At 43.2% G+C, this 16,202-nt stretch overlaps 1 protein-coding gene across 2 annotated transcripts; it reads left to right on the top strand.

The window, feature by feature from the left end:
• The first annotated feature begins 3,621 nt into the window (after window positions 1-3,621).
• LOC111160744 (zinc finger protein 227) lies at window positions 3,622-6,058 on the top strand. 2 transcript variants are annotated; one of them, XM_022524074.1, is made up of 2 exons: window positions 3,622-5,116; window positions 5,201-6,058. In XM_022524074.1, exons 1-2 carry the CDS (start codon window positions 3,639-3,641, stop codon window positions 5,739-5,741), a joined length of 2,019 nt encoding a protein of 672 aa, XP_022379782.1. In that variant the 5' UTR covers window positions 3,622-3,638; the 3' UTR covers window positions 5,742-6,058. The 2 variants fall into 2 exon arrangements, with proteins under 2 accessions (XP_022379782.1, XP_022379781.1); XM_022524073.1 differs by having other exon boundaries at window positions 3,622-6,058.
• Window positions 6,059-16,202: the final 10,144 nt, after the last annotated feature.

Here is a 16,202-nt window from a genome sequence, read left to right as displayed (position 1 = left end):
CATAAGGCTTCACGCTCAGCAGGGCGTCTGCTTAAAATTCTCTCCTTGGGGCGCGTGGGGGGCTCGGTGGGTTAAAGCCTCTGCCTTCGGCTCGGGTCATGATCCCAGGGTCCTGGGATCGAGCCCCGCATCAGGCTCTCTGCTCGGCGGGGATCCTGCTTCCTCCTCTTTCCCTCTGCCTGCCTCTCTGCCTACTTGTGATTTCTGTCTGTCAAATAAATAAATAAAATCTTAAAAAAAAAAAACAAAACTCAGTATTCTCAGAGCAAGCAAATTCATTTGCTCTCCCTCTGCTTGAAAAATGAAACAGAGAAGCCTGTCTGCAAATGTGTTAAATTAGGTGACAAATTCTGTGAGTAATTTATGGATGTACTCTCTGATAGGGAGCCTTGTAACTATTTTGGGCCCATCCACATAATACAAGATAACTTCCCCACCCATTGCAGGATTCTTTTTTCTTTTCTTTTCTTTTCTTTTTTTTTTTTTTGAGAGAGTGCGCACATGCAAGCAGAGGAGGGGAGGAGTGGGGGAGGGGCAAAGGGAGAAGACGGGAGAATCTTAAGCAGGCTCCATGTTGAGCCTGCTGTGGGGCTTGATCCTACAACCCTGAGATCATGACCTGTGGCAAAATCAAGAGTTCGTTACTTAACTGACTGAGCCACCCAGGCGCCCCCCCACCCCCATCTCAGAATCCTTAATTTTAATGAAATCTAAAGTCCCTTTTGTCACGTACATGAACATATTCACAGGTTCCAGGAATTAGGGCATGGACATCTTTAGGGGCCATTTGATTGGCCTACCATACCTAGAAATGTGTACATATGTGTTGAGACTTTTTTAGTTTATATTATTAGAATGTAACTTTACATTTAAGCAAATTAATAATTGAGGACTTGGTACTGCCGCTCCCCCAATCCCAAACATTTTAAGCCGGTGCTTCCATTCATTTTTAGCCACAATCCTCAGTCATATATTTTACATCTTGACCTAGCATGGGTGTAACGTATGTACATATTTATGCGTGTGTTTGTAGCTGAAACAAGCGTTTCGTGTAGTGTTATCCTTACCGTTTGTGATACGCTTCTCATATTCTATTTTTCTTTTTAACCATTTGTTCATTTATGGAATTGGTTTCATAGTTCATTAATGCATCCCAACAATTCGAAAAATTCTACGACAGTGGAGATAACGTAACGAAGAAAACAAAACGCATGTTTTCTTCATAACTATTATACTCTAGTGGGTCTAAAAAGACAATAAAAAGTTAGGAAGTGGGCGCCTGGGTGGCTCAGTGGTTAAAGCCTCTGCCTTCGGCTCAGGTCATGATCTCGGGGTCCTGGGATCGAGTCCTGCATAGGGCTCTCTGCTCAGCAGGGAGCCTGCCTCCTCCTCCTGTCTCTCTCTGCCTGCCTCTCTGCCTACTTGTGATCTGTCTGTCAAATTAAAAAAAAAAAAAGGAAGTATATAGTTAAGTCAAATAATACGTGCTGTAGGGAAAATAAAGCAGCATCAGCCAAAGGCGGAGAATCAAAGGTGTTACGGGAGTGGGAAGGAATTATTTTATATTGGGTGATGAGGAAGGCCTTACCCAACTGAGCACCATTTGTGTGAGGACCTAAAGGGAATGAATTTTTTTAAAAAAACTAGGCCTTGCGACCTTCTGGGAGAGTTTAGCTCCCCTCTTCCTCTTCAGGGCGGCCTTTGCGAGTGCATGGTGCTTTGCTGCTTTCTTTCTCCCAGGGTGAAAGCCCGAGAAAGTCAGTCGTACAAGGTTAGTTTTCCCTTTGCCGTTTCCTTCTAGAGCCCTCAGTTACTACTATGAATGTTAGTATTCCAACCACTTCCCAAATTTACTCTTGGAAGAGAATTCCTGCCAGGACCTAAATTACTAATTTCTCCCATCCAAGTACTAAATAGGCCCGACCCTGCTTAGCTTCTGAGATCAGACGAGACTAGGCGTGTTCAGGGTGGTCTGGCCATTTCTGCCTACAAGAGATTTGAGCTTTTGTAACTTAACCAGGTAGAATCCCTCTTGTGATAAGCCTACTGAAGAAAAGGTGAGGAGAATTTTTTTGTTCTTTTTGGAATGATTTCCCTTTATTGTTAAAGGTTTTACAAATTGTGTTCTGCTTATAAAATTACACAAACTCATTGTGGAAAGATTAGAAAAGTACAAAAAAGTACAAAAACACATTCATTGTTTTCTCTTTCAAAGATAACCACTGTTAAATTTGGAAATGTATCCCTATCTCTATCACTATCTCTCTCTATAAAACTTTGTATATTATTTTTTTTATTAAATTTATTTTTTTTAATAAACGTATAATGTATTTTTATCCCCAGGGGTACAGGTCTGTGAATCACCACGTTCACACATTTCACAGCACTCATCATAGCACATATCCTCCCCAATGTACATATCCCCACCACCCTCTCCCGTCCCTTCACCCCCCAGCAACCCTCAGTCTGTTTTTTGAGATTGAGTCTTTTATGGTTTGTCTCCCTCCCAATTCCACCTTCTTTCCTTTTTTCTTTTCCTACCCCCCAACCCCCCCCCAACATTGCATCTCCACTTCTTCATATCAGGGAGATCATATGATAGTTGTCTTTCTCCGATTGACTTATCTCGCTAAGCATAATACCCTCTAGTTCCATCCACATCGTTGCAAATGGCAAGATTTCATTTCTTTTGATGGCTGCATAGTATTCCATTGTGTATATATACCACATCTTCTTTATCCATTCATGTGTTGACGGACATCTAGGTTCTTTCCATAGTTTGGCTATTGTGGACATTGTTGCTATAAACATTCAGGTGCACGTGCCCCTTTGGAGCACCACATTTGTATCTTTAGGATATATACCCAGTAGTGCAATCGCTGGGTCATAGGGTAGCTCTATTTTCAGTTTTTTGAGGAACCTCCACACTGTTTTCCAGAGTGGTTGCACCAGCTTGCATTCCCACCAACCATGCAGGAGGGTTCCCCTCTCTCCGCATCCTCGCCAGCATCTGTCATTTCTTGACTTGTTAATTTTAGCCATTCTGACTGGTGTGAGGTGGTATCTCATTGTGGTTTTGATTTGTATTTCCCTGATGCCGAGTGATGAGCATTTTTTCATGTGTCTGTTGGCCATCTGGATGTCTTCTTTGCAGAAATGTCTGTTCATGTCCTCTGCCCATTTCTTGATTGGATTATTTGTTCTCTGGGTGTTGAGTTTGCTAAGCTCTTTATAGATTTTGGATACTAGCCCTTTTTCTGAAATGTCGTTTGCAAATATCTTCTAGGTGAGAAGAATTTTAATTGATGTTATTATAGGATGGAGTATGGATTGCCTCTGTGGCCTGCAGCCATTTGATTTCAAACTTATAGCTCTCATACTAAATTATGAAATTTATGGTCTGAATGGGTTGCATTTATGCTTAGTGGATAAGTCTCTTGACCCCATTCTTTGCTTCCACTTGCATGGAAAAACATAAAAGGATAAATGATGTTGTACAAACATGACCCTCCCCCTGGTTTATTAAGGCCTTATTCCATGGCCTAGATGTGGAATCCTGCCATTTCTCTACCAAAGCATTTGCTTGTCCTCATCTCTGAATATTGCTTTTTCTTACAGGCAGCAAGAATCAAAATGAGATGGAGGCCCTTCGAAAAGTTGCACTGAAATACCTTTCCCATGAAGAACTATCCTGCTGGCAAATCTGGAGACAGGTTGCAAGTGATTTAACCAGGTGTCTTCAGAGAAAGCGTTCCCAGTTACCATATGGTGATTCCATTCAGGTTTCTGAACATGAAAATAGTGTCGTGAATCATAAAGGAAATGGCTCCACTTGCACTGCCAATCAAGAGTTGTCAGTTTTGAGAACCCAAGACACCTGTGGGAACACATCCCTGTGTGAGTCACAGAATCAGAGCAGAGGTCCGCAAGTTCATGGGAAAAATAACCGGCATATGTGTGAAGCCTTCACGAAGAGATTGCCTGTCAGTGATTATAGTAACACTGACACAGAACAGAAACCTTGTAAGTTCAACACATGTGGCAAAAGCACGAGTGACGGCTTCATTCCTCACGTAGCCCCAGGAGAGGAATTCCATCCATGTCGTGAGTGCGGAAAGGGCGTCGGGTATAGCTCGGCGCTTCCACGTCATCAGAACGTTCGCACAAGAGAGAAATGCTCTAGTCAGAGCTCACATCTGCAGACCCATCAGAGAATTCACCCAAGAGAGAAACTCAACAAATGTCGTGGATCTGAGGGTTGCTTTAGTAAGAGCTCTTTTCGTCAGCTTAACCACACGGGGGAGAAGGCCTATAGATGTGACAGTTGTGGCAAGGGATTCAGCAGCAGCACAGGCCTTATCATTCATTACAGGACTCACACTGGAGAGAAACCTTATAAATGTGAGGAGTGTGGGAAATGCTTTAGTCAGAGTTCAAACTTTCAGTGCCACCAGAGAGTCCACACTGAAGAAAAACCATATAAATGTGAAGAGTGTGGTAAGGGCTTCGGTTGGAGTGTCAATCTTCGCGTTCATCAGAGGGTCCACAGGGGTGAGAAACCCTATAAGTGTGAGGAGTGTGGGAAAGGCTTCACTCAGGCTGCACACTACCACATACATCAGAGGGTCCACACTGGGGAGAAGCCTTACAAATGCGATGTCTGCGGTAAGGGCTTCAGCCACAATTCTCCATTAATATGCCATCGGAGAGTCCACACTGGAGAGAAACCGTACAAATGTGAGGCGTGTGGGAAAGGCTTTACCCGCAATACAGATCTTCACATCCACTTCCGAGTTCACACGGGAGAGAAACCCTACAAGTGTAAGGAGTGTGGGAAGGGCTTCAGTCAGGCTTCTAATCTTCAAGTCCATCAGAATGTCCACACGGGGGAGAAACGATTCAAATGTGAAACATGCGGGAAGGGCTTCAGTCAGTCATCAAAGCTTCAGACCCATCAGAGAGTCCACACTGGAGAGAAGCCATACAGATGTGATGTGTGTGGTAAGGACTTCAGTTACAGTTCCAATCTGAAACTGCACCAAGTGATTCACACTGGAGAAAAACCATATAAATGTGAGGAGTGCGGGAAGGGCTTCAGTTGGCGATCAAATCTTCATGCTCATCAGAGAGTCCACTCTGGAGAGAAACCCTATAAATGTGAGGAGTGTGATAAGAGCTTTAGTCAGGCTATAGATTTTCGGGTACATCAGAGAGTCCACACTGGAGAGAAACCCTACAAATGTGGTGTATGTGGTAAGGGCTTCAGTCAGTCCTCTGGTCTTCAATCCCATCAGAGAGTCCACACTGGGGAGAAGCCATACAAGTGTGACATCTGTGGAAAGGGTTTTAGATACAGTTCGCAGTTTATATACCATCAAAGAGGCCACACTGGAGAAAAACCTTATAAGTGTGAGGAGTGTGGGAAAGGCTTCGGAAGGAGCTTGAACCTTCGCCATCATCAGAGGGTCCACACAGGAGAGAAACCCCATAGGTGTGATGAGTGTGGTAAGGCCTTCAGTCTCCCCTCAAATCTTAGGGTCCATTTGAGTGTCCACATTAGGGAAAAACTGTTTAAATGTGAGGAGTGTGGTAAGGGCTTCAGTCAGAGTTCACGTCTTCAGGCCCATCAGAGAGTCCACACTGGAGAAAAACCATACAAATGTGACATCTGTGGTAAGGACTTCAGTCACCGTTCACGTCTCATGTACCATCAGAAAGTCCACACTGGCAGAAATCGTTAAAAGTGAAGACTGTGTTAATGGCTTTGGTCAGGATGCATATTGTGCATTTGGAGAGTCTGTGCTGGTAATAAACTATCAAGCATTGAGAGTGGAAAGGGATTTCTTCAGATAGAATCTTTCTAACAAATCCACTAAAATGATGACATGGGACCATAATAATAGGAATAGAACTAATATTCAGGGCAGGAATGGCTTGCAGCTCTCTTGGCAAGATCCAAGTGATATAAATGGTCTTTAAGAGTGAATATATGCCAAAAAAAAAAAAAGTGAATATAAGCTTAAGAATAAGGCGTGAAAAAGATATTTGCCATATACTAGCTAGTTTGGAGGGGGTCAGGAAAGTTTTTAAGATAATTTCCCCTTTAACTTACATTTTATACTTATTTACAGTGACTTATTTTTATGGAAGCTGTAAAGCTATGAAAAATGAATAAAATTACTGACTAAAATTTCCTGTAACCAAGAACTCATAATATGATTGCTCTATTTCCTATGGTATATTGGATTAGAATTAAGGAATAGGTCCCCAGTGATGAATCTTCGTTCTTCAGCAGTAAATTCGTATCTGCTGCAGGTGTATGTAAAAGAATGGTCATTGTGTCATTGTTTATAGTAGCAAACATAGAAACCATCAAATGGATTGCCGAAGCATTTTATGATTTATTAATCCAGTGGAACACTATGTAGACATCAAACGGGAAAAGGTAAATTTGTAATTAAGTATGTTGGAAGATGTCCAGCATATATTAACCTGAAAAAATAAAGCATGGGATTTTTGTGTGATCTCATTAAAAAAAAAAAGTGTAGTTCTAGCTACTTATTGCTAAATAATGAGATTTTGCTTCATACTTATTTTTACATTTCTTTAAACTTACTGTTTTGAAATAATCTCAAGCTTTACAAAAAATGTGAGGCTTGATCTCACAACCCTGAGATCATGACCTGAACCAAAATCAAGAGTGGGACACCTAGGCGCCCTTCTACCACCAATTCTGAATTGAACATTATAGTGTTCTTTCTAGCCTCCCCCCATTACAAACTGCATCTTTGTTCTCCAAGAATAAAAAAAATTTGGCTCCAGTATCATCCACATATTCACTGGAGAGTGTAAACATGCACCTGACTACAACTTAGGGGTTCTATTCATGGAAAAAGAATGGGGTATTGGGTAACTAGTGCCAGAAGTGATTTGAATGGCATAGTGTTTGCACCATAACTTTTCCCTTTCTCAGAGCATTGACTCTTTAAACCAAGTAAAATCTCATAGGACCATGAAGAAAAGTAAAAGAAAAATCCAAAGATGGGCGTATCCCAGTGAGAACACACCGGATAGTGATTCCTTGCTAATGCTAGTGGGCTAATGTGAAGGAATGGTTCCTTGTGCAGGGCCGGTTGGGGAGCACATCCGGCCATTGGCCAGCCCTGCATTATGTCAGCTGTTCACCTCCCATTTTCCCTGTAATACTTCTCAGAGTGAGTGTGACAATTCTTAGGCCACCAAGGGTCACAGTGCTTCACTGCTTCTTGAGAGAATTAAAAGTATTTTAGGAGAAACTAAAGTTAAAAAGACCAAACTGGAATATTGTTTACAAAACAGTTTATTGTAATTAAAAAGCAGGCTCCGGAACTAGACTTTGGTTCAGCCATTTGCCAGTTGAGTAACTGCAAATAAGATGCTTAACCTCTCTATTCTTCAATTTGCTTGTGTGTTCAGTGTGGATGATAATATCTTTTCTGTTGTGAGGGTGGAAACTTGCTGCCTGGCATATAGTAAGAGCTGTACAGTATTAACTATTATCTTCAATAGATAAAATTACTACTGTATGTGTTGTTATAAAATTCTAAGCCAGGGAACAGTTGTTGGCCAAGTACAGCGTCTGTCTTATTTTTGTATGACTGAGAGCTGGAATTGCACACTTGTAAAGAATTTTAGGGAGGAAAAAAAACTGTAAGGAGAAAGCAAAGAATATGCTACAGATAATGTATATGGACTGCAAACCCTAAAATATTATTTTCTGGCCCTTAAAAAAAAAGATTTATTTATTTATTTTAGAAAGTGAGAGTGCACACAGGGTGGGGAGAGGAGTTGCAAAGGGAGAGGGAGAGATAGTCCAAAGAGGACTCTGCACTGAGTGTAGAACCTGAGCTGGGCTTGATCTCCAGACCCTGAGGTCACGACCTCGGAAAAAAACCAAGAGTCAGATGCTTAACCCACTGTACCACCCAGGCGCCCTATAAAAAAATTTTTTTTAAAGAAGAAAAGAAGGAAAAGAAACAAAACAAATGCTAATATCACCAGAGAACACACTGGACTGCGACAGTTTGTACATTGAAGGGGGCAAAAAGTGGCAGCCTAGAGTTAAGTGCCAACTTGCTGAGGATTCTGGGAAATGTAGTCGGCCCGCGCCCGAAAGTCAGAGCCACTTCCGTTCCCGCGGGGTGGTGCTGTAAGCCCTTGTTCCGCTGGGGCTTCTGGGAAGGGTGGTCCCCGAGCTGCGACAGGTCCGTGCATTTGCGTTGTGGGAGTGCGAAGCCGGGGTCCTTGGAAACCTTCTGGGACGTGAGTTAGCGCTGAGCCCCTGCGTCTCTGGCCAGCTCGCCTAGGCGCGGGACTCGCAGGTGCCGCCCCTCGCACTCAGGGATTAGAAGCCGCGGGGGCGGGCGTCATCTTGGTTTTAGGGCGGGTCGCGCGTCCCAGAGTGGGGGCGGGCGGGGTTCGCTACCGCCGCTTCCCTGGCCTTCCCCACCTCTGCATGCTCTGCCGCCTTCTAGCGACAACGTTCGTAGATTTGCTTAGTTTCTCCGTTTTTCCTTCGTTGAGTGGGATTAAGGGTCGTTCCTCCATCGAGACTGTGTAGTGAGGTTTACGAGAGTTAAATAGATGGGAAGATGCTTGGAAGCGGTCCCGGCGCGAGAACGGTGGCCGGTTGTCGCCAATCTGCGTTTTCTGGGCGAGAAGCGCTCAGTCCCTGAAAACAGTGAACGCTGCGGGAAGCAGGGCTGTTTAGGATTCCTCAAGACTCCCCACGACCGCACCCCTCCTTTTTTAAAGGAAAGATTGGTCTCACCCCAGTTGGCGCCTGCGATTGTCCGCCGTGATTTATTCTGGACCGGGGGCGGGGGGGAGGGAATTGTTGTATCTCCTTTTCCTTCTCCGCCCCAGAGTTCCCAGAGCGTGCAGAGAGGAGGAAGTGTTCCCCTGTCTCTCTGGTAACAGTGTCCCACCCTGAGAAAATTTAACGTGCTGTGCCTTTTTTTTTTTTTTTTTTTTAAGATTTTATTTATGTTTGAGAGAGAGAAAGCTCTAGGGGTGGGGAGGGCAGAGGGAGAGGGCGAAGACTCAGAGCTGAGCAGGGAGCCCCATGAGGGGCTCCATCCCAGGAACCTGAGATGACCTGATGGGAAGGCAGATGCTTAACCGTCCGAGCCACCCAGGCGCTCTGCTGAGCCATTTTTGCTCTCAAGTAGGGAACAGACTTTCTTCACTCCTAAGCAGATATTTTTCTACGGTGCACATGTTCAGATGTTTGTAGAATAAATAGGAGATTGGATGAGACATGTGTTGATGAGTAAGTAATAACAATTTGGTAACGTGCTGAGTGCTGGATCGTCCTCTACAGTCTTTATATGGGTTGGTTACCTTAATCTCCCCAACACACAAAGTTACTGTGATTATCTGTATTTTACAGATGACAGCGTTGATAGTTGAACTTTTTAATTTATTTCTCCAAAGGCCAACAACAGGGAAGAGACAGAACTGGGAATTTGAGCGCAGGCAATCTGGATTCTTGACCTTTATGCTATATGCTTTTTCAGCCCTAAAATGGTAATCCTGGGGCTTCCAGATTGGGTGGGGGCCGGCAGCCCAGGGGTGAAAGAATTCATCCAAGGCAGAACAGAGAAGATAGAAGTTTATCGAATATACTGCAAGGGAGGAGCAGGCAGGACAGCAAAGGAGAGACTGTTTGCCCCTGGGCGGTGGTGAGGGGCCCTGGTACAGGGCCGAATGGGGAAGTAGGGGGATGTGTGGAATTTTCCCTTTTCTGGTAATCTTAGGAACTGTGCCTGGTTGTGAGTAGCCCACTGGTTAGTTAGGGACTATGGCCGTTTTGAGGCGGGTCACTTAATGAGTCTGTTTGCATTATTAGCTCAGTGGTCACTGTGGGTCTGCCTTGCTCAAGGTTGCGTTGGTCAAGTCTGTCACCAAAACGTGGCCTCTGCAGTAATCCATACATGGACTGAAGGAGAGAGACCATTTGGTAATAATTTGGGACCTTAGAGGACCTGAAAGCTATGCTTATTTAATTACTTTCTTATTTTCTATGACACTGTTTGTTTTCTGATTATGATAGTTTGTGCTTATCACAGAGAGATTGAGAAATAGAGAAGAAGGCCAAAAATGATCCCTTATCCCAGGATGTAGAGACAGCTGTAAACCTGTTAGTATGTTTCTTTTTAGTTGTTTCTCTGTATTTGCACTTTTCTATGCTTCTCAGAAGTTGTATCAGACTTGTAGTGCTTCTGTATTTCATAACTTGTGATTATGAACACTTTCTTTCTTTCTTTCTTTTTTTTTTGTTGTTGTTGTGTTATGTTAGTCACCATACAGTACATCATGAGTCATGGTCTGTGTATAACACGCAGTGCTCCCTGCAGTACGTGCCCTCCTTAATAGCCATCATCGGGCTCACCCATTCCCCTACTCCCCTTCCCTCTGAAACCCTCAGTTTGATTCCCAGAGTCCATAGTCTGTCATGGTTTGTCTCCCATTCTGATTTCTCCCCCTTCATTTTTCCTTTCCTTCTCCTAATGTCCTCCATGTTATTCCTTATGTTCCACAAATAAGTGAAACCATATGATAATTGACTCTCTCTGCTTGACTTATTTCACTCAGCACAATATCCTCCAGTCCCGTCCATGTTGATGCAAAAGGTGGGTGTTCATCCTTTCTGATGGCTGCATAATACTCCATTGTGTATGGACCACATCTTCTTTATCCATTCGTCTGTTGAAGCTCATCTCGGCTCCTTCCACAGTTTGGCTATTGTGGCCATTGCTGCTATGAACATGGGGGTGCATATGGCTTTTCTTTTCACTATATCTGTATCTTTGGGGTAAATACCCAGTAGTGCAATTGCTGGGTCATAGGGTAGCTCTGTTTTTAATTTTGTGAGGAACCTGTTTTCCAAAGTGGCTGCACCAACTTGCATTCCCACTAACAGTTTAAGAGGATTCCCCTTTCTCCACATCCTCTCCAACATTTGTTGTTTCTTGCCTTGTCGATTTTTTTTTTTTTTTTTTTAAAGAAGGAGTGGGTGTGTTTTCAGAGAGAATGGGGCTTCAGAAGGGAAGGGTCAGGCTTTCCCAGTTAAAGGTCTTTATTTATTTATTTATTTTATTAGAGAGATAGAGAGAGACCACAAGGAGGCAGAGCAGCAGGCAGAGGAAGAGGGAGAAACAGGCTCTCTGCTGAGCAGGGAGCCTGATGTGGGGCTCGATCCCAGGACTCTGGGATCATGACCTGAGCCGTAGGCAGAGGCTTTAACCCACTGAGCCACCCAGGTGCCCCAACCTTGTCGATTTTTGCCATTCTAACTGGTGTAAGGTGGTATCTCAATGTGGTTTTTTTTTTTAATTATTTCTTTTTAGTGTTCCAGAATTCATTGTTCATGCACCACACCCAGTGCTCCATGCAATACGTGCCCTCCATAATACCCACCACAGGCTCACCCAACCTCCCACCCCCCTCCCCTCCAAAATCAGTTTGTTTCTCAGAGTCCAGAGTCTCTCGTGGTTCGTCCCCCGCTCCAATCTCCCCTAACTCAGTCTCTTCAATAAATGCTGCTGGGAAAATGGGACTGCTATGTGTAGAAGAATGAAACTCGACTATTCTCTTACACCATACACAAAGATAAACTCGAAATGGAAAAAAGACCTCAGCATGAGGCAAGAGTCCATCAGAATCCTAGAGGAGAACATAAGCGATAACTTCTTCAACATCGGCCACAGCAACTTCTTTCAAGACATGTCTCCAAAGGCAAAGGAAACAAAAGTGAAAATGAACTTTTGGGACGTCATCAAGCTCAAAAGCTTCTGCACAGCAAAGGAAACAGTCAACAGAACAAAGAGGCAACCCACGGAATGGAAGAAGATATTTGCAAATGACACTACAGACAAAGGGCTGATACCCAAGATCTATAAAGAACTCCTCAAACAAAATGTGGTGTTTTTTTTTTTTTAAGATTTTATTTATTTATTTGACAGAGAGAGATCACAAGTAGATAGAGAGGGAGGCAGAGAGAGAGAGAGGGAAGCAGGCTCCCTGCTGAGCAGAGAGCCCGATGCGGGACTTGATCCCAGGACCCTGAGATCATGACCTGAGCCAAAGGCAGCGGCCTAACCCACTGAGCCACCCAGGCACCCTCAAAATGTGATTTTTTTTTTTTTAAAGATTTTATTTATTTATTTATTTGTCAGAGAGAGAGAGAGCGAGCAAGCACAGGCAGACAGAATGGCAGGCAGAGGCAGAGGGAGAAGCAGGCTCCCCACAGAACAAGGAGCCCGATGCGGGACTCGATCCCAGGACGCTGGGATCATGACCTGAGCTGAAGGCAGCTGCTTAACCAACTGAGCCACCCAGGCGTCCCTCAAAATGTGATTTTGATTTGACTCTCCCTGATGGCTAATGATGATGAATTTTTTTTCGTGTGTCTGTTAGCCATTTGTATGTCTTCTTTGGAGAAGGGTCTGTTCATGTCTTCTGTGCATTTTTTGACTTGATTATTTGTTTTTTGGGTGTTGAATTTGAGAAGTTCTTTACAGATCTTGGATATCAGCCCTTTGTCTGACATAGACAATGTACTGTAATGAAGTCTCATATTCATCAACCTTGGTCAACCTTCAACTGTTCTAAGTTTTGTGCATCTTGCTATATAATCCTCCCTCCCATTTTTTTTGCTTGAATATTTTAATGCAGAAAAAAAAATCCAGACATTGAGGCAAGAGGATTTATACTAGATTATCATAAATATATGGAGGTCAAGGGAGAGAGGACATAAACGATTCCAAAGTCTTTATGTGGTGATTAGGAAAATGGTGGTTATTGAGAAAGCCAGGGGCCCCATAAGAGTTGCAGTTAAAGAGGGGCGCTTCGGTGGCTCCATTGGTTAAGCATCCAGTTCTTGATTTCAGCCTAGATCATGATCTCAGGGTCATAAGATTGAGCCCTGCGTCAGGCTCCGAACTTGTTGTGGGATCTGCTTGGGATTCTCTCTCTCCCATCCCTCTCATGTGTGTTCTCTTTCTCTCTGTCTCTCTCTAAAATAAATAAATAAAACCTTTTTAAAAAGAGTTGCCGTGAAAGAAAACAGTGTGACAAATTTAGTTTGTGCCTTTGGAATTTAATTTGCTCTTGGTTTCCTGAAGACAGATTAAGTCCCCAAACAGTAACAAGGATCCATATAGAGATTTTTTTTTGTCCTTTATCTCACTCTGTGGCTACATACAGAAGCTCCAGCTTTTTCAGAGTATTCAGAAGTTGATAGCCATTTACTGATAATACTTCCATGTCCTAAAACAAACTTACTTAGGAACAGAGCAGGACTAATGCATCATTTCTGTGTTTATCACTGTGTCGTAATAACAGAGATGGTGAGAACAATAACTAGTATTTATTGGGAACTTTTTATGATTCAGGCAGAGTTTCCAGTGTTTTTCGTGTATTAACTCATTTATTCCTCAAAGGAACACTATTGTTATCTCCATGTTACAGATGAGATACAAGAAGATAAGTGGTCTCCAGAAGATCACTCAGCCAGTAACTTGGGCACTGAACTAAAACCATCAGGTCTTAACATAGCCCCTCCCCACCATGTTTTTTTTTTTTTTTAACAGTATCCATTACCAGCTGACACCTGATATGCTTATCTGTTGGTTGGTAAATTATCTACCTTCTCAACTATGGTATCAGCTTCATGAGAGCGGGGACTCTGTTCACTGCTATATCTTTACTATATGGAATTGTGCCTGGCACACAGCAGATGTTCAATGAGTACTCGTTGAATGTATGAATGAACGTGCTTGGTGAGTAGTAATGAGGCTCTCAGCTAGCAGCTTACCTTCTAAAAAGGTGGATAGGTACAAGCAAGATAAATAACTAAAAGATACATTAATATGTTAGAGAGTGCTGATGCCGAGTATCAAAGGGGCATGATTGGGAGGAGAAGGGAAGTGGTGTGGGGGGGGGGTTCAGTTTCATAAAGATGTCCGTGGAATATCATTTGAGTAAGGAACTGATGGTGCTATATAAACAAATAAGTTAACTTTAAACATTAAATAAATACCTAAGTAGGGTTTGTTTTATCCAGAGCCCATGATTTACCCTTTTATGATTATTTTACTTTTATTTTATTTTTTTAAGATTTTATTTATTTATTTGACAGATCATAGGCAGTGAGGCAGGCAGAGAGAGAGGGTGAAGCAGGCTCCCTGCTGAGCAGAGAACCCGATGTGGGACTCGATCCCAGGACCCTGAGATCATGACCTGAGCGGAAGGCAGAGGCTTAACCCACTGAGCCACCCAGGCATCCCGATTATTTTACTTTTAAGGATGACTGTGATGTTGCTTGAACCAAGCAAATAAAAAAGGAAACCCAGAGGAAGAAATGGAGCATTTGGAAGATAGGGTTCATCCTCTCCTTCACCCCATTAAGAACAGCCTCAGAATCTTACAGTTCTGAGCGAAGGAGATTGGGGAGTCCAATCGTTGCCCCACGGAGTGTCTTCTCAGTCATCTTTTGATTCTTTGTGTTTTGAGTCCTCAGTATATCCTAGGTGCTGGGGAGAAAAAGGTGTGTTAACATCTCTTAGGCAAAACAGATGCTTAACCACTAATTATCCCCTCGGTGGCCCCCAGGTGATGGAAGGCTTCTTGGAGTCCAGAAGTGGAGAGCTGAGCCAGGGACCCCAGACTTCACGCCCTTTCGCCCACTAAACGCTGTGAAATGTCAGGTCTCCTTGCAAAACTGTAACTGAGCAGAGCAGAAGGCGAAGCAGAAAGAGGGCCCAGGACGAGGGAATTGGTGTCACAAACTGAGATTTCTTCCTGGCTTTGAGAGAAGTGGATACGTTGCTCTCATCTCTATTAGAATACTTCTGTCTGAAGTAGGAGGAACCATGAACAAGAGTGGCTGTTGCCTGTTGGATGCTTACGTGTATTGTGTTCACAGAAACCTTCTACAACACTAGGTGCTAAATACTGTTATGATTCCATCTTACAGATGTGGAAATAGGGCATGAAGAGCTAGGAAGTCAGAAGAGTCCATGGTAGAATCCTGATAGACTGGCTCCAGTATCTCCCAGCAGATCACTTCCACAGCAGATCTGTGCCCTTGGGCTCCCCTCTCTCTCATCCTTTCCTACGTCCTCTTCATGTTTGTGGTTAGGAACGGGGAGACCAGATAAAAACAGGAGCTCTGGAGTCAGAGTTGGACTCAGGCTCATTGTCAACTCTCACCAAACTCTCTGACCTTTGTAGTAACTTAATCTTGTGAATCCTCAGCTTCCTCATCCATTAAATGGGAGCAATAAACCTTATTTCATAACTTAGAGTTTATATAACACTCCAGGTGCTAAGCCAAGGTTGTTTTTTTCTTTTTTTGCAAGTTAGAATTATTAATATGAATTCACTATGGCTCCATAATCCAGTTTACAAATTTATTAACTTCTTTTTTAATCTTATCCCATAGCTAGTAAATAGTACTTATTTTTTTTAACTTTAGGTGTAATTCACATATCATACCATTCACCCTTTATACAATTCCCTGGTTTTTAGTGTATTCACCAGGTTGTATAACCACTACCACTAATTAGTTCCAGGACATTTTCATCACCCCAAAAAGAAACCCCACACCCCTTAGTTTCACCCTTCACCCCCCCACTCTTCGAGCCCCTGTGGCAACCACTAATTCACTTTCTGTCTCTCGATTTGCTTGGGCAGCTTTGCTAGACTTGCTCACCTCCTCCTCGGAGCAACGCTGTAAGTTAGGATCTGGGAGTATTATTCATTTAAGTGAGAGACTGTCAGGTTTTTGTTTCGAATGAAAACATCTAGAAGTCATCATTTTAATTAGTTTCCCTTTACCACAGTGAGCATAGGAGAGGGGCAGTCACCACTGGGCCTCTTCCAGCGTCGTGCGGAAAACTCACGTGTTCACAGCGTTTCCAAAACCAGATACTGATGTCAAGTAAACATCATTTCAAGACAACAGATTATTGAGTAATATACCCAATTAGAATTAGGGGCTTTTCAGAGGTAAGGTGAATTTCTTAGGACTAAGAATTGTAAGGGGTGCCTGGCTGGCTCAGTCAGGGAAGCGTGGGACTCTTGATCTCAGGGTCCTGAGTTCGAGCCTCACGATGTGGGTAGAGTTTACTTAAATAATATATAGATGGATAAGTAGA

Source organism: Enhydra lutris, unplaced genomic scaffold (assembly GCF_002288905.1).
Source record: "Enhydra lutris kenyoni isolate GAN:26980312 unplaced genomic scaffold, ASM228890v2 scaffoldscaffold77, whole genome shotgun sequence".
NCBI lineage: Eukaryota > Metazoa > Chordata > Mammalia > Carnivora > Mustelidae > Enhydra > Enhydra lutris.
The sequence above is the reverse complement of the archived record's forward strand: the minus strand, read 5'-3'. Positions and strand labels throughout refer to the sequence as shown.

What these genes read in the sequence shown, in the direction of transcription:
- LOC111160744 (XM_022524073.1), top strand. Translation starts at nt 3,639, where the DNA reads ATGGAGGCCCTTCGAAAAGTTGCACTGAAATACCTTTCCCATGAAGAA.